The sequence below is a fragment of the Tachypleus tridentatus genome, chromosome 2 (genome assembly GCF_004210375.1).
Source record: "Tachypleus tridentatus isolate NWPU-2018 chromosome 2, ASM421037v1, whole genome shotgun sequence".
NCBI classification, from domain to species: Eukaryota; Metazoa; Arthropoda; class Merostomata; order Xiphosura; family Limulidae; genus Tachypleus; species Tachypleus tridentatus.
In genome coordinates, this window is record NC_134826.1 from 152531559 (window position 1) to 152551089 (window position 19531).

General features: G+C 31.3%; 1 protein-coding gene across 1 annotated transcript in view; it reads right to left on the minus strand.

Annotated features, from left to right (window-relative positions):
• LOC143245648 (bridge-like lipid transfer protein family member 1) overlaps positions 1-19531 on the minus strand; it is a 225671-nt gene that overhangs the window by 102741 nt on the left and 103399 nt on the right. Inside the window, 7 exon segments of the mRNA XM_076491997.1 lie at positions 1598-1665; positions 4729-4846; positions 5258-5383; positions 6990-7235; positions 9178-9267; positions 12008-12200; positions 19103-19321. Of these exon segments, the coding sequence (XP_076348112.1) occupies positions 1598-1665; positions 4729-4846; positions 5258-5383; positions 6990-7235; positions 9178-9267; positions 12008-12200; positions 19103-19321 (1060 nt within the window).

The following is a 19531-nucleotide window of genomic DNA, read 5'->3' on the forward strand; positions in this document are numbered from 1 at the left end:
TAAACTAATTATAAGTTGATATAACATGTACTGAAGAATATGTAACTACATAAGTTGATATAACATGTACTGAAGAATATGTAACTACACAAGTTGATATAACATGTACTGATGAGTACCATTAGACAAGAAACTAAACTACATAAACTAATTATAAGTTGATATAACATGTACTGATCAGTACCATTAGACAAGAAACTAAACTATATAAACTAATTATAAGTTGATATAACATGTACTGAAGAATATGTAACTACACAAGTTGATATAACATGTACTGACAAGTACTATCAGGTAAGAAACTAAACTATATAAACTAATTATAAGTTGATAAACATGTACTGAAGAGTGTTGTCAGGCAAGAAACTAAACTACATAAACTAATTATAAGTTGATATAACATGTACTGATGAGTACCATTAGACAAGAAACTAAGCTACATAAACTAATTATAAGTTGATATAACATGTACTGATGAGTACCATTAGACAAGAAACTAAGCTACATAAACTAATTATAAGTTGATATAACATGTACTGAAGAATATGTAACTACATAAGTTGATATAACATGTACTGAAGAATATGTAACTACACAAGTTGATATAACATGTACTGATGAGTACCATTAAACAAAAAACTAAACTACATAAACTAATTATAAGTTGATATAGCATGTACTGACGAGTACTGTCAGGTAAGAAACTAAGCTACATAAACTAATTATAAGTTGATATAACATGTACTGAAGAGCACCATTAAACAAGAAACTAAACTACATAAACTAATTATAAGTTGATATAATATGTACTGACGAGTACTGTCAGGTAAGAAACTAAGCTACATAAACTAATTATAAGTTGATATAACATGTACTGAAGAATATGTAACTACATAAGTTGATATAACATATACTGATCAGTACCATTAGACAAGAAACTAAACTATATAAACTAATTATAAGTTGATATAACATGTACTGAAGAATATGTAACTACACAAGTTGATATAACATGTACTGACGAGTACTGTCAGGTAAGAAACTAAACTATATAAACTAATTATAAGTTGATAAACATGTACTGAAGCGTGTTGTTAGGCAAGAAACTAAACTACATAAACTAATTATAAGTTGATATAACATGTACTGAAGAATATGTAACTACATAAGTTGATATAACATGTACTGATCAGTACCATTAGACAAGAAACTAAACTATATAAACTAATTATAAGTTGATATAACATGTACTGAAGAATATGTAACTACACAAGTTGATATAACATGTACTGACGAGTACTGTCAGGTAAGAAACTAAACTATATAAACTAATTATAAGTTGATAAACATGTACTGAAGAGTGTTGTTAGGCAAGAAACTAAACTACATAAACTAATTATAAGTTGATATAACATGTACTGAAGAGCACCATTAGACAAGAAACTAAACTACATAAACTAATTATAAGTTTATATAACATGTACTAAAGAGTACCGGTAGTCAAGAAACTAAACTATATAAACTAATTATAAGTTGATATAACATGTACTGACAAGAAACTAAACTATATAACAAGTTATGAGTTGAGAGAATTTACTTTGATAAGCTGTCCAAGAGCCAAATTCAGATCTACTTGAGCTTTACCAAACAGCTTCATGTAACCACCTGTTAAAGAATGTAACGTATATGTGACCAGCACGTCTTTAAAATATGGAGAACAGAATATATTTAACACAGAGCTAATGAAATATAAAAAAGTGAAAAATTTACAAGTTTTAGGATAAAAATCATTTAAGAAGTTAATCAATTTATCATTTGAGCCAATTCTGTAGAAGCTAGAACTGACCCTTTTTAGACATACTTTAATTTTATACATGTTAACCCTATCAATATGGGTCATAGGTCAAAGGCCATGTCATCACGTTTGCTGACTTAATTCAAATTTATAGATTATAATTCATATTTCAGTATTATACATTAGTTAATTCCCCAATTTAAATGTAAGTATCAAAAAATAATCCTATATATCAATTTCCTATTTTTAAGATATTAATATATTTATTGAATCAACCAATGTGGCATTGCCTGCCTTTTTAATCTTTGAAAGTACCTGCTTATGTACACTTACCTTACCCAATGATGTGTGTATAACCAATCAAATACAGAATTATTTTGTCTCTCTAGTGGTTTTACAGCCTCTGTGAGGTACTTTTGTGGAAAAAAATCTTTCTTTTGATGTTAGATTACAACTGGTAATAGATTAGCGAGCTCAAATAATCATATTGTTTTAGAACTAAATACAGCTTACTTACATGCTTGATAAATTACAGTGGAGTTGTGTGATATTGGCATAGTAATTTAAGATTGTTATTATTTCAAAATGCATGTATAAAACCTAAAAGAGATATTTTATTTTACATCCTACACATTCAAAACGTGATAAGGCTTAGCAGCCTGTGGCAAGTGTAAATGTGTACAAAGTTCATAACTTAGAGAAATAACTGTTTACTTTACTTTTTTATTTATTGTTCTGTGTTTTAAAAATATAAACATTATTTGTTGATTGTAAAAACACACACATATATATATATATATTGGGTTGAGGAATAATTCCTTGGCGTTTTTCAAGTTAAAAAAATATATTCATAAATGAAACGCTTTCACAAAATATTTCATGTCATTTGGTAGATAATTTTTTGCTCTAATAGATGGTGTGTTTGATTTTCATATGTCTTTAATTTTTGCTTTCATTTTCAGCTCATTAAATGGAATGTCAAGTGGACAAAATCGAGCATTTTCGACACCATCTGCTTTTCGCATTTAATTTCTTGCAATTTCGTTTAAAACAATGCATACTATATTCCTAGGTATTACATGAAATAAAGTATCATAATAAATGTTTTGGATGTAATGTGTTCATGCATTGAAGTATTGTATAGTCTTGTATGTAATGCTTAAATGAAATTATTTAAAAACGCTCACGAATTATTCCTCAACCTAATATAATGCATTATAACTGAAATGTGATAGTATTTTACAAAAGTACTAGTCCACTAAAACATAGCAAGACAAGTCACTTTGTAAAGGACAGTTTTACATTGTTGGATATGCTAAAATGAATGCAGGTATGCTACACCATTGCAACTTCTGTAATGTTAACCAGACATGGCTGAAAGATCAATGTAAAAATAAAAATATATATAGATGTATAATGTTATGAGATTTCAGCTATTTAGAATAAAGATTTTTTGTTATAATTTGTAGTCATTCTAGAATGAAAAAAACATAATTTATATTTATTTCCTAATTTTTCTTGGTGGTTATGAAGTTGTTCAAATTGACCCGATCCTTACAGAGGTACATTAATAAAAACAGTTTTTTTTCTAAAAGTTTGATAATTATCTGGAGGTTGTAAAGATTTTGCATGCAAAATTTGAAAGTTTTCTGATGCATAAAATTATTTTCACCCTTAAAATCAAAATTACTTTACATGTTGGATAATGAAAAAAAAAGTACGAGAAAAACATTACATAAAATCTTTAAAATGTAATAAAAAATCTGGTATTCTGTGTACCAAAGCCTGGTTATGATTACTGATAATCTGCAAAATTTTGCAAAGATGTGCCTGTTAATTTAAAAGTTATAGCAAGAAAACTATAACAAGCATAAAATGGTTAAGAAGTTAGTCCCTGAAACCAAGCTTTGCTGAAAGAGTTAATAATCTATCTAAAGTTATTTATTTTCATTAAAATTAAAATAGAATGCTGTAGCTTTTATGAGTTATTATTGACATAGAGATATAAATACATATGGTTTTTAATATCTTTTACTCTCACAGTTACTGTTTAATATAAAAATGTACATACCTAGGGTATTTTATATCATTTACTCCTAAAGCTATTGTAGGTGTAAAGAAGTACATACCTATGGTCTTTGACATCTTTCTCTCCCAAAATTATTGTTGATATAGAGATGTATATACCTATGGGCTTTGAAATCTTTTACTCCTGAAGTTATTGTTCATATAAAGATGTACATATGTATAGTCTTTGATATCTTTTACTTCCAACATTAATGCTGATATAAAAATGTACATATGTATGGTCTTTTTTATATCTTTTACACACAAAATAATCCTGTATTTAAAATGAATTTCAAGAACAAATAGCATTGATGCTACTGACATACTTTCTAAATAATTTTGCTGAGAAGCTGTTTAAAATACCAAACATCATAATTCAAATTACTACCTTTCACTGAGTTATAAAGGTTTCAGGGAATTCCACTCTTCGTCAGTAACTGTACTTAAGGGCAAATCAGAAGAATACAAATAGGCTTCACATAATACTTGAAAATATATAAAGTGTATGGTGTGTTGAGATGTCTACTACTCACACAGTGTTTTGTATGATGTACTGTTATATAGATTTCTGATCCTGTTTTTCACACACTTTGGATTCTGACATGTTACTAAAATCAAAATTAAAGTATGTCAGACATGAGCACTGAGCTCAATTCCCAATCACTGATGATATCTATCCTGCAAAGCTACAAATAAGTTATAATCCTCTGAAAAAGAAAAACATTAAAGGTAAGAAGTTAATTTAGACACACACACAAAACGAGGTTTGTTTAAGTCATCAATGTTTTTGTGGTAATAATTATATAGATATTCTGCTTGGATAACATATCTATTAACCAAAAGTGGGCGGAGCTAAAATAACTCACCTCCACTAGCCCCTCCAGCAGACAGGTTCTGGACACGATTTGATAGCTGCAATTCTACTGTGCCAGTCTCAAGTCTCACAGCACTACTGGTTGGAGTTGTAGCTGTAATTTGTATACCCTGAAAAACAGAGCAACAGTTGTTTTACAAAAGTTTTATACAATGAGGTTTCTCAAATAAATTCAACTAACTTAACCTCAGTTCTAATCTTTATGATCAGCTATTACACTTATTTCTGTGTATCTCAGAATGACTGGTATGGGTATTAACACTTTTACTAATAAAGCAAAGAACAATGTTTCGACCTTCCTGAAGATGACCTAGGAAGGTCAAAACGGTGTTCTCTGCTTTATTAGTAAAAGTGTTAATACCCATACCAGTCATTCTGAGATACGTTTTTATTTCAAGTGGGTTTCTTGTCATCAAGAACTTCTTTCTGCAATACTATTTCTACAAGCAAACACTGTCTGTAATTATGTTTTAGTTTAAAGTACATACACGTTGTGTCCTAAATTTGCAATATTAACTTACTTTAAGTCTTAGCTGAAGGGAAAAAAGCAGACGACGCATCTGAGATTCGGGAGACTTTTCTTCTTCAATCAAAATAGGCACAGGTTTGTCTGTTCCAGACATCTTCTGTACAACCTCATTAACTTCCTAATGGGACACAGTTATATGTGAAAGGCAATCCAAGCAACAACACCAATACTTGCTGAAAATAACTGTATTTTCTATTTAAAATATCATTTTTTAAAGCTATTTGAAAATATCTTAGTAAAACATTAAAGAAACAGGACTAGAAAGAAAAGGTAACATTTACACACTACAAAATAAAACTATATAATTATTTAGAAATCAGTAATATTAAAAACAAATTAATAAAGTAGAGACTGGCAGGAAAACTGTAAATGAATGTTTCACAACAGAAGAGTTATACACGCACTACATTTAATAAATTATCAGGTGAAGTGACTGGTAGGAAGATCTGTATTTGAATGTTTCACAGTAGAAGAGGAATACATGTACTACATCTAATAAATTACCAGGTGAAGTGACTGGTAGGAAGATCTGTATTTGAATGTTTCACAATAGAAGAAGTATACATGTACTACATCTAATAAATTATCAGGTGAAGTGACTGGTAGGAAGATCTGTATTTGAATGTTTCACAGTAGAAGAGGAATACATGTACTACATCTAATAAATTACCAGGTGAAGTGACTGGTAGGAAGATCTGTATTTGAATGTTTCACAGTAGAAGAGGAATACATGTACTACATCTAATAAATTACCAGGTGAAGTGACTGGTAGGAAGATCTGTATTTGAATGTTTCACAGTAGAAGAGGAATACATGTACTACATCTAATAAATTACCAGGTGAAGTGACTGGTAGGAAGATCTGTATTTGAATGTTTCACAATAGAAGAAGTATACATGTACTACATCTAATAAATTACTAGGTGAAGTGACTGGTAGGAAGATCTGTATTTGAATGTTTCACAATAGAAGAAGTATACATGTACTACATCTAATAAATTACTAGGTGAAGTGACTGGTAGGAAGATCTGTATTTGAATGTTTCACAATAGAAGAGGTATACATGTACTACATCTAATAAATTACTAGGTGAAGTGACTGGTAGGAAGATCTGTATTTGAATGTTTCACAATAGAAGAGGTATACATGTACTACATCTAATAAATTACTAGGTGAAGTGACTGGTAGGAAGATCTGTATTTGAATGTTTCACAATAGAAGAAGTATACATGTACTACATCTAATAAATTACTAGGTGAAGTGACTGGTAGGAAGATCTGTATTTGAATGTTTCACAGTAGAAGAGGAATACATGTACTACATCTAATAAATTACCAGGTGAAGTGACTGGTAGGAAGATCTGTATTTGAATGTTTCACAGTAGAAGAGGAATACATGTACTACATCTAATAAATTACCAGGTGAAGTGACTGGTAGGAAGATCTGTATTTGAATGTTTCACAGTAGAAGAGGAATACATGTACTACATCTAATAAATTACCAGGTGAAGTGACTGGTAGGAAGATCTGTATTTGAATGTTTCACAGTAGAAGAGGAATACATGTACTACATCTAATAAATTACCAGGTGAAGTGACTGGTAGGTAGATCTGTATTTGAATATTTTACAGTAGAAGAGGTATACATGTACTACATCTAATAAAAAATCAGGTGAAGTGACTGGTAGAAAGATCTGAGAGCGAAACATATTTATACTGACACTCACCTTCATGAAGACTTTCTGAGCTAATAAGAGATGGTTCAACAAATCTGTGGTTAAGCTATGTTCAAAGGTTCCTATCTCTGCCATTGCACTCACATAACTACCCTGACGAAGCACTACCCCATCAGTGAACGAATCCATCTTTGTTGTAGCCGAAGAGGCCGAGTCTTGGATGTACTCTGCTGATATGTGTACTGGAGGAAGATCAATAGATGCTGAAGATGGTAGGTTAGCTTCAGATGGTGGAACCTGAGAAAAATAAAGAATCACGGTTCACGGACAGAGTGAACTAGGTTTTGACAGATGTAAGTTTTGTAACTATCACACAAGTTCTGAGGCAAGTAATAATTAACAAGTTCTTACTTAAACAGAACATCAATTTGAAGATTTTATAATTCCACGTTTTGTAAAATACACACATATAATTTCAAAACAGCATAAGATTCAACTACCACAACTAGACCACAAACAGATTTCACCTTATACAATATGAGAAAAGAAATACATAAAGTAGTTCCTCTTAGAACATACAATAATGTCAGTATGATGACAAATGGATCCTGATTCTCATTTAGTTACAAAATCTGACAGGATAACTCTGTGAAGGTTATTTGTACAAAGTATATAACATAGATGGCTGAAGGGCTGAATGTAAACAGAACTGTTGCTTAGAAACTAGTGAAAGGTCCACTTGGGTTGTAACCTCAGCAGATAACTTAGGTGCTACTCTTGGTTGAACTTACATCTGCCCAACTATTTTTGAAGTTCTACATGGCCACATGGACTGGTATTGGCTTCAGGGATTTAAAAGAGAGTACATTAAACAGGGTATGTACAACTAACACTAACTAATGTCTTGAAAAACTCTCTTGAACACTCTGTCAGTAAAACTGTGTTCTGTTTAGTTCCTGATAATTCAAGATTCAGGAGACAAGGTGGCCCATGGTATACACTCAGTATTGTGACTGTTCAGAGACACAATGTCTTTATGTCACACAATATAAGGATGTTATAACAGATAAATTCTCTTTTTATTAACACAATGTTCAGCCAAGCAGGGAAAATGTTATTAGTCATTACTTGCAAGACCACACCAACATCTGTAAAATTTTACTGGCAGGGATGTGTTATCACCAACCTAGGGTGTAATATATAATAGTTTCATACCATGGTACTGAAGCTGAGTGTGTGCTCTGGCAGGTCTATGGTATAATACATAATAGTTTCATATATTGGTACTGAAGCTGAGTGTGTGTTGTAGCTGGTCTATGGTATAATACATAATAGTTTCATATCTTGGTACTGAAGCTGAGTGTGTGTTGTAGCTGGTCTATAGTATAATATATCATAGTTTCATATCTTGGTACTGAAGCTGAGTGTGTGTTGTAGCTGGTCTATAGTATAATATATCATAGTTTCATATCTTGGTACTGAAGCTGAGTGTGTGTTGTAGCTGGTCTATAGTATAATATATCATAGTTTCATATCTTGGTACTGAAGCTGAGTGTGTGTTGTAGCTGGTCTATAGTATAATATATCATAGTTTCATACCTTGGTACTGAAGCTGAGTGTGTGTTGTAGCTGGTCTATGGTATAATATATCATAGTTTCATATCTTGGTACTGAAGCTGAGTGTGTGTTGTAGCTGGTCTATAGTATAATATATCATAGTTTCATATCTTGGTACTGAAGCTGAGTGTATGTTGTGACAGGTCTATGGTATAATACATAATAGTTTCATACCTTTGTACTGAAGCTGAGGGTGTGTTGTAGCTGGTCTATGGTATAATACATAATAGTTTCATATCTTGGTACTGAAGCTGAGTGTATGTTGTGACAGGTCTATAGTATAATATATCATAGTTTCATACCTTGGTACTGAAGCTGAGTGTGTGTTGTAGCTGGTCAATAGTATAATATATCATAGTTTCATACCTTTGTACTGAAGCTGAGTGTGTGTTGTAGCTGGTCAATAGTATAATATATCATAGTTTCATACCTTGGTACTGAAGCTGAGTGTGTGTTGTGGCAGGTCAATGGTATAATATATCATAGTTTCATACCTTTGTACTGAAGCTGAGAGTGTGTTGTGGCAGGTCAATGGTATAATATATCATAGTTTCATACCTTGGTACTGAAGCTGAGTGTGTGTTGTAGCTGGTCAATGGTATAATATATCATAGTTTCGTACCTTTGTACTGAAGCTGAGAGTGTGTTGTGGCAGGTCAATGGTAAATTTGGCTTTGCTTCCAGTAACTCCCATACTGATGACCTGTCCCATCTACAGAAAGAAATACCCAATCTTATTTTTCAAAGTACTGCTGTCAGACAAATGGAACAAATTACTAATAAGTATTCTTTTAACTATGTTTTAATATTTCTTACAAGTACCATATTGAACTTGGGACTGTAGTTAAACAAAATTAATACAAAATCAATCATGCAAAATAAACAGTTATAATCCTGTTTAAACAGTGTGTTTAAAGTCTCTGTTTATACATGTATAACGTTCTACTTATACAGTCACAAGTTTCAAGTAATCATACAAGTAAATTAACTTTAATCCACTTATCATATATGTCTATTATTATTATTAAAAACGTAATGTGACATGTAAATTATCTTTAATTTGACTGTTTTTTTCCAATTTTTATAGTGTAGTTTATATATTTTTACAAGAATAAAATGGGAAAGAATGGAAGTAAATAACCTTTGATATTCCATGTTGATTAAAATATAAAAGTTTATTTTAACTTTTAATTGCATCTTTATATAGAAAAGTAACTATGACTCTTCATTATTAAAGGTTTGATTACAGTAAAGCTACTGTGTCCATCACAGGAAGTCGAACCCTGGACTGTAGTGTTGTTAAGTCTCTAAAATTATTGCTGTCCAACCAGGGAACCATTTTTTAGAAGTACCTGAAAAAGTAGAGAAGACAGTACACATTTAGGGGTAGGGAGAATTTCAAGTATTTCATTACATTTCTGAAGAGCAAGAGTAGCTAGAACCATATGTATGAAAGGAAGTTAAATATGGAGGAACTGAAACCAAAACCAATGTACGTGTCACTCCACAGTTCAGTGGATGACTGAGACAATGTTCAGCTACACATCATATTAGTATCACTTTAAGCTCATCAAGTGAAAGTCTAACTTCACAGGAAGATAAGTAAAATAAGAAGGATGATCAGTAGAAAGTGACCACTGTTTCAATACCTTATAACCTAGAGTGGTAACAGTGCACCACTTTATTGGAACAACCGTTGGGATAGTTACCTTCCTATATTAATACTTGTTAAGGAACCTCTTAGCTACACTTTCATGTCATTATTTTGAGTGTTTCTTATAAAATGTAATCCTTCTTTGTTGACCAACTACGACAAAGTTCACAAATTATTTATTTCCATATTTTGGTATTTAGAAAGAAAATGAAATTGAACTTTCATAACAGTAATTATACAGAGTTAAGCACATTGTATTAAAACAAAGTTGAATGTGCAAATTAGCAAGGCAAATGGACATAACCACAGAAGCTACAAAGCTGAAGTGGAATGGGATGTATCACAACTACATTTTGGCACTGTTTGGAATTATGATATCACCACAAAATGATCAGTTTTGGTAAGAGTATATAAAAACTACTTCTGACATAAAATATTTGTACACTCAGGTCGTAAAGTTGTTTTTGAATCATAGATTTAGACATTCCAACACAAAGATATCCTCTGTACTTAACTACAGCAGAAAGCAAAGGAATAAGGATCAATTATGGTGCCAGGACTATCCTGAAAGAGACTTGCAACAAGTCATACTAAAGCTATGGTAAGCAAAATGCAATAGTTGTAAGAGATGAGATACCATGAACACACAGGCCAGAGGCTATAAAGCCACAACATGCCGTAGCGTAGGAAGCAGAAAACAAGTTGGGAGTTTACATGTTATAAACATATTCAATAAGATTTCCATTTGAGAGAGCATTGAAAGCCACATGTAGAAGAGTTGCTTCCATAATATAGGAGTTTAACTACAGTATATCTCCAGCAAGTGGAGAATGAAACAGATATTCATGTTATATCACATGAAGACATACTGGTTAATTCAACATATATCATTCCAATTGACTTTTATGTAATCACACTGTTGAAATGGATACTAAAAAGTTTATTTGATGTTAAGCACAAAACTCATTATAAACACTCTAACTTAAAACTGTACCACTCAAAGAAGCTTTGTCATCATCAGCCACTGATATTTCAATTAAAGAACCAGAGATCACAGTAAATACATCAAAAGTAAAGAAATTATGAAACAATAAGCAAGGCAAGAGTAAAAGTACAAACAGATCTCAAGGAAGTAAATCTACAAAACAGTATAATTTCTGATTTGGTATTTTTCAACTTTATCAAAGAAAGTTAAACACCTAAAAGGTCCTGATGAAGCGTAAATGACATCACAGGTTGGAATAATGAGATTTGTTTTCCACTGTGCTCAGATGTAATAATATTTCCTGTTATGAGAAGGAATGAAGTAGAGAGTTCAGGAAGCACATTATGAAGATGAACTGTTGTTGACACAAAGTCACATGATTGGTCATCAGTTTGATGTGATGGATCAAACTGTAGACTTCAGCATTTTAAGAAGGTTGTAAATTTTTCAGCCTTCTTATCCACCAGGGGATGGCCAGGTGCCAAAACCAACAGTAAACTAAACTAATAGTTACGTTTCTATCAAGTGATATAATAATATACTGCAATTACATATTTACCATTCTTGAACACTAATGAATATTCACAATAATTTAGTGTTTATTATTTTCCAACATAATTCTAATCTGGTATTTAAAAGGCCACCTGTAACTTATAAAGAAGAAGGTGACATACTTACATTAAAATAATCATCCAACTGTAATTAGCTTTAGATAAACAATACCTGAACACTAAATTAAGCAACTTTTATGAAGCAGCTCTATGAAGGTGGAAACATTGGTAGAGACAATTTACACTGTAATACAAGTATCACCTGGTACTGAGCCTGAAGGGAGGGCAGAAGAGCAGCCCCCACAGTAAGACTGTCAACAATGATGCTGAACTGTATAATGATCGGGTGGATTAAGTGATGCTCTGGAGCAGCTGTCCTGTAACTACGGTAAATATCCACCTGTGGCTGTGGGGAATGGGAAATCACGCCAGTCCCGTAGTCCTCCGTGTGGCGGCTACAAAAAGAGCATCAAAACTGATTCAAGCAGTTTTCACAATTATGTAACAAAATGTTGACAAGTAATTCTGGGAGCAATGAATAGCATTTCTCTGAAACTACTGACAAGTTACTTCACAGAAGTGATCAGTTATTATAGAAAACTAATGAAGCTGTTGTGTGTAAAAATGATGCCCAGCACATCTGAAATCAACTTTGTGTGAAATAGAAATATTAAAGCACATTAATACACTATAATCCCATAGTTTCATGTATGTCTTAATACAGAATTTTGTTGTATTGCAGGTACAGTACAATTTAAAATTTCATGTATTATTATCATTATTATAAGAATAATACTAAAGAATTGACACAATGAAATGTTAAAATAAGATATTCTGAGATTATGTTATTAAACATTACTCCATATAATAATTTAGAAAATACTCATATTAATTAGAATTCTTTACTGCACATGACGTAAGGTTTTAAAGACTTCAATTTGAAAGTTATTTAAACTATTTTTTTGTTTATGTTATAACAATTAAAATAGCATAAAACCTTAACTAATATTTTAACAGTATACAAGTTTAACAGTTCTTCATTTTATAAAGTAATATTAAAAATATCCTGATTCCCCCGACACATCTTCTAATCTATATTTTATCTCCCATCCCCCCAAACAAACTACAAAATTAAAAGTAAATCACTCACATAAAATTATCATTACTCCGACCAATCATAACTGTTATATCCTTCAATTTTGTTTGGTTACAAATAGAAAATCAGACTGTATTTCAGAACAGCTAGTATGGGTATTAACACTTTTATTGATAAGCAGAAAACAACGTTTCAACCTTCCCAGGTCATCTTCAGGTTAACAAAGGAGAAAGTCAGACTCACCTATCACACTCTCTCTTTCATCATAGTTCTCTTTCACATTTAATTATACAGCAGCCATAACTAACAGAAAATTAAGGTTTTCATCTATCAAATTATATTTTGTATTATATCGTGTTCTGAATAGATAACCATTAATTTCACTTACACTAGAACTTCAAATGGAAATCACAATGACTACCTTTGATGAATTTGTAACAGCTCATCACAGTTAGAAAGCCAGAAAAATTGTGTTTGTTACAGGAAATTGTCTGATTTTGGTATGTTATTAGTCTATGTTCTTCGACATGTAATTAAATAAAAGTTATTTAATGCACTAGTACTGTTAGTATAAAAAAAGTTGAGTCTCATACACAATCGACAGTTAAAGAAAAGAAGATTTGACAAGTAATTTATTTATTGTTTTTCACGTTTGTTCATTTATTATTCTAATAGTAAGTAAAAATATAGATCCATCTAGGGTAGTTATGGTTATATTATGTAAAATAAACAACAATTAATAAAAATATTTCAAGAGGCACACATGAGAGCATAAAATGACTTGCATATTCTCCAAGTGATTTACAACTTACAATGACAAAAGTTTGTTTGTTTGTTTGTTTTAATTTTTCACAAAGCTACTCGAGGGCTATCTGTGCTAGCCGTCCCTAAATTAGCAGTGTAAGACTAAAGGGAAGGCAGCTAGTCATCACCATCCACCGCCAACTCTTGGGTTACTCTTTTACCAACAAATAGTGGGATTGACCGTCACATTATAACACCCCCACGGCTGAAAGGGCGAGCAACAGGGATGCGAACCCGGAACCCTCAGATTACGAGTCGCATGTCTTAACACGCTTGGCCATGCCGGGCCCCAATGGCAAAAGTAATAGACACATTTCAAAGGTCAATCAAAAGGTCAATACAACAATAAAAGTTAATTAAAAATAGATGTATATTGTTATAAGTTTAAAGATACTTAGGATAAAAGAATCTAGTTTCATATGACATTTGAAGTCATTCTAGAAAGAAAAAGACAGTAATTTAGATTTCTTTTTTTTAAGGGTGTTAGAAGGTTAGTCAAATTGATCAATCTTGTATAAAGATGAAAATCATTTTCCACACAAACTATACAAAATATATAATTGTTGTATGTAAGAAAAAACTTTGTACTTTAGTTTACTGAAAATAGTTCTCTAAAAATATGATTTATTTGTATGTGAAAGTCATATAATGTTAACTGAATATAAACACACTACATCAAATAATTTTATACAAATATTAAAGGGTCACACTGTCAGTCAAATCGATTGAGCCTGTGTAGATATATTTTTTTTTGGTTTGTTTGGAATTAAGCACAAAGTTTCACACTGGGCTATCTGTGCTCTGCCCACCATGAGTATCAAAACTCAGTTTTTAGCATACTGCTGTGCCACTGGGGGCACCTGTGAAGAGAGAGTTAAATTATCATATGATCAATACTAACTCTTTCACAATGGGCTTGGTATAATATATACAAATTTCTCTACACATTTGCACAGTTTACATATTAGCACGAATACTTTTAATATAGCAAATGTACCTTCACACAATTTAGTAGACTTTCAGTAAATATTACAAGTATTTTGTATACAAAAATATCAAATTTTTTAATAAATATTTTTACTAAAGAATTCGTTTGTAAGGATAGAATCTTTTTTGTTATTAGTCTGAGTGCAAAGTTATTTCATGCTTTAATTAAAAAACTAAATATTATTTGCATAATTTCTAAAACATCCTAAATACATTTCAAATGTTTGTTTTTAGTACAACATTGTATTTTGTTATTTTCTATACTATAACTGTGTGTGGTCTGTCAGTTGACCAACCTAGCAACCATCATTACAAACTTGGGAAATAAATATAAATTATACTTTCTTCATGCTAAAATGACTACATATTATAACATGAAAATACAAATGTTTAGTCTAAGTAGCTTGTCTCACATATTGCTATATATTTACATATTTTATTATACTGACCTGCCAGTCATGTGTAGCTACAATTATATAACTTGCATTGATGTGGTGCTTGTAAACTCATGTTAAGTGTCCAGTAATATAAAACTGAACTTAAGTCTTCCCTGTGTTTTAGTTGACTAGTATTTTGTAATATACAATCACATTTCAATTATTATACATTATATACACATATACAGACTGCTACTATTTAGAAGTACATTAATAAGCTTATTTCTCTTAAAATAAGTGTAGCAAACAATTATCTCTTCTAGTTATGATTTTTGAACTCTGTTGCTTTGCCTTTTAAAATTTTGCACACGTAGAATATCAAAGTTTTTTTAGGTTTTATATATACAAAATAACCAAAAAATTATAAGTAAATATACTGATACCACAAAAATCCACTGTAATTTATTAAGTTTAATAGCTACACTATATTTAGGTTTAACAAAACATGAAACTTTGAGCAGACTAAAGACACAACATACCACCTCTAAATCTTGAATCACGGTAGCCTTTCACAAATTAAAATGTCTGAGAAAACCACTAGGGGACATTCTAAGCTGTCTATTGGTTATTCATGTTATATACTGAAGTAAGTTTATATAACAGACTGTTTCTAAAAATGAAGAGAGGCAAACAGAGCCACTAGGTTTGGTTCAATACATAAACTATATCTTAACAAAATAAAAAAAAATATGTGAGGTTCTTATTTTATATTCTAGCTTGTCAGTATTAATAATTTTAGTTCCTAATTTATACAAAACTATAGACTTAGTATTTTAACATCAGAAACATCTAATTCTAAACAGTTCTACATTCAACATACCATGCAACATATATACTAAAATATATATTTAGGTGGATTGTTTTAATATTTAATTTTAAATTAAGAAATTAACTCATATATAATATTAATGTTTGAATTATAATCTACAATTTTATTCCAAACTTACTGACATAAATTCATGAAATAGTAGTTCAATAAAATTTTGAGTGCAAGTCAATAAATACATGGCATGGCCTTTGACCTGTAGTGAAAGGGTTAAGGCAACTACAAACTAATGTACAACAAAAGCTTAGGAACACTTTAAGTGAATTAATATCTTTGTTACCAGATATGTCACCAGAGGCTGTGTATGAAGTAATTTAATTACAAAAATGTACGAACTACCAGAGGCTGTGTATGAAGTAATTAAAAATGTACTAATCACCAGAGGCTGTGTATGAAGTAATTAAAAAATGTACCAATCACAAGAGGCTGTGTATGAAGTAATTAAAAAATGTACCAATCACTAGAGGCTGTGTATGAAGTAATTTAATTACAAAATGTACCAACTATCAGAGGCTGTGTGAAGTAATTTAATTACAAAAATGTACCAATCACCAGAGGCTGTGTATGAAGTAATTACAAAAATGTACCAATCACCAGAGGCTGTGTATGAAGTAATTAAAAAATGTACCAATCACAAGAGGCTGTGTATGAAGTAATTAAAAAATGTACCAATCACTAGAGGCTGTGTATGAAGTAATTTAATTACAAAAATGTACCAACTACCAGAGGCTGTGTATGAAGTAATTTAATTACAAAAATGTACCAATCACCAGAGGCTGTGTATGAAGTAATTACAAAAATGTACCAATCACCAGAGGCTGTGTATGAAGTAATTAAAAAATGTACCAATCACAAGAGGCTGTGTATGAAGTAATTAAAAAATGTACCAATCACTAGAGGCTGTGTATGAAGTAATTTAATTACAAAATGTACCAACTACCAGAGGCTGTGTATGAAGTAATTTAATTACAAAAATGTACCAATCACCAGAGGCTGTGTATGAAGTAATTTAATTACAAAAATGTACCAATCACCAAAGGCTGTGTATGAAGTAATTAAAAAATGTACCAATCACAAGAGGCTGTGTATGAAGTAATTAAAAATGTACCAATCACTAGAGGCTGTGTATGAAGTAATTTAATTACAAAATGTACCAACTACCAGAGGCTGTGTATGAAGTAATTTAATTACAAAAATGTACCAATCACCAGAGGCTGTGTATGAAGTAATTACAAAAATGTACCAATCACCAGAGGCTGTGTATGAAGTAATTTAATTACAAAAATGTACCAATCACAAGAGACTGTGTATGAAGTAATTAAAAAATGTACCAATCACTAGAGGCTGTGTATGAAGTAATTTAATTACAAAAATGTACCAACTACCAGAGGCTGTGTATGAAGTAATTTAATTACAAAAATGTACCAATCACCAGAGGCTGTGTATGAAGTAATTACAAAAATGTACCAATCACCAGAGGCTGTGTATGAAGTAATTAAAAAATGTACCAATCACAAGAGGCTGTGTATGAAGTAATTAAAAAATGTACCAATCACTAGAGGCTGTGTATGAAGTAATTTAATTACAAAAATGTACCAACTACCAGAGGCTGTGTATGAAGTAATTTAATTACAAAAATGTACCAATCACCAGAGGCTGTGTATGAAGTAATTTAATTACAAAAATGTACCAATCACCAGAGGCTGTGTATGAAGTAATTAAAAAATGTACCAATTACCAGAGGCTGTGTATGAAGTAATTAAAAAATGTTCCAATTACCAGAGGCTGTGTATGAAGTAATTAAAAAATGTACCAATCACCAGAGGCTGTGTATGAAGTAATTAAAAAATGTACCAATCACCAGAACTAACCACAAAAACAATGCAATATTTTGCACACATACGAATACTGTGATTTTTCACTGAATAATTTCATTAACACATTTTCCTGTTCCTTTTACCTGTAACTAGTATGACAACATCAGACCAGAAAATTCACAATCCATCATTTTTAGGGCAAGGCCATTTGGCCTTGGATTTTCTCTCATTTTCAAAGGCATCAAGGAATTAAGACTAAAGCACACATTAATGTTGATGGAAAAGAAGTGAGTTTCCCAATTGGTTAATAAATATGACATTAGTGTTTTTCACTGGGGCTTTGGAAGGTGGCCTATTCTTCCAGATTATGTTTATCAGGTAGGAAAGTATTAACTTTAACCAATGAAATGTACGAAGTAAGAATACACCAACTTTAAGATTTCAAATAAAGAGGTATCATACTGACCTAAAATGCTCTTTGACCTTAATAACATTCCTAGTTTTTGCTCCATTCTGACCCCAAATGATGTTTGACCTGATAATTGTGTACATCTTTTAGGAGACACTTATTAATTTGTCTAAATTTGACAAAAATGAAGCAAAATCCCTCAGAGGAGAAGGTTTTCAAGATTTGACCTCTGATGATCTTACAAATTATGAACAAACTTCGGCATCTCTATCAATTTACTAATTTTTTAACTTTTATACTGATCAGATTTACACATAAAGAGAACAAGTTTTATAAGATAACTAGCTTTTGATTCTATTTTGACCTCAAACAACCTTTTAACTTAGAACTGTATACAACTTTCATGCACTTCTATCTGTTTACTATTTTGTCTAACTTCGAGAAGTTTAAAGAGCTAATTTCTACCAACAAAATTCAACATGTTTGACTGCTTGACCAAGGTTGTCTGTAGGTTGTATGTCCAGTGTTTGTGATTCCCAATGGTTTTCCCTTTACTACAGTAATCAAAGGACTATTTTACTGGTAGTTAAAAAACAGTTTCGCAAACAAGAACAGTCATTCACCAGATAATTGAAAAAAAAAAAAACCTCCTCACTACATTAGAAAAAAGAACAAAAATTAAAAAGGTTAATCAAATAAAAATTATAATGAGAGAAAAGAAATAACTAAAACAATAATCCAGATTTAAAGCAGAAAAATAAGTTAACAGAAAAAAAAGACAAAAACAAACTAATACGGTATATTTTTACCTTTCAAATAAACAGTAGTAAGTTAGCTATGGAAGATAAAATAAAAAAAAATGCTTGTCATGTGTTACGTATCTTAGTTAATAATTAGAGCTCCAAACCAATTCAAGAAACCACTTCGAATCATGCTTCAGACTTACAGTAATTTGAACATCAGATAACTTTATACACTCACTTGATCCTGGAGGACTGACGGGAGGACCGTAGTTCTTGTAATGTTGTGGACAGCTGTCTGCTGCTCCGGGTGACCATACCGTGAAGAGCTACGGGATGCTGCGGTATGTTTATGTGAACTGGGCCAATAGTCAACAATGCTGAGTTTCTGTTTTTTCCTTTCTTACTTTGACTGGAACACAGAGCTTGTGATTTTCCTACAGACATCTTCACAACAGTCCTAAGAAAAAATAACATTAACAATGAACACCTAGTGGCACTTTCTTCACAAATGCTAACATATTCTTAAATTGAAACATGAAACATACTTACTTACCCTCACACCACTGCTATTACTAGACTTGTAGAATTTCCTTCCCTTGTACTTAAGCATTCTTCTAATCTTTTACTTGCTTTCTCCAGTCTTTTATTCCTCACTTAAATGCCCCTG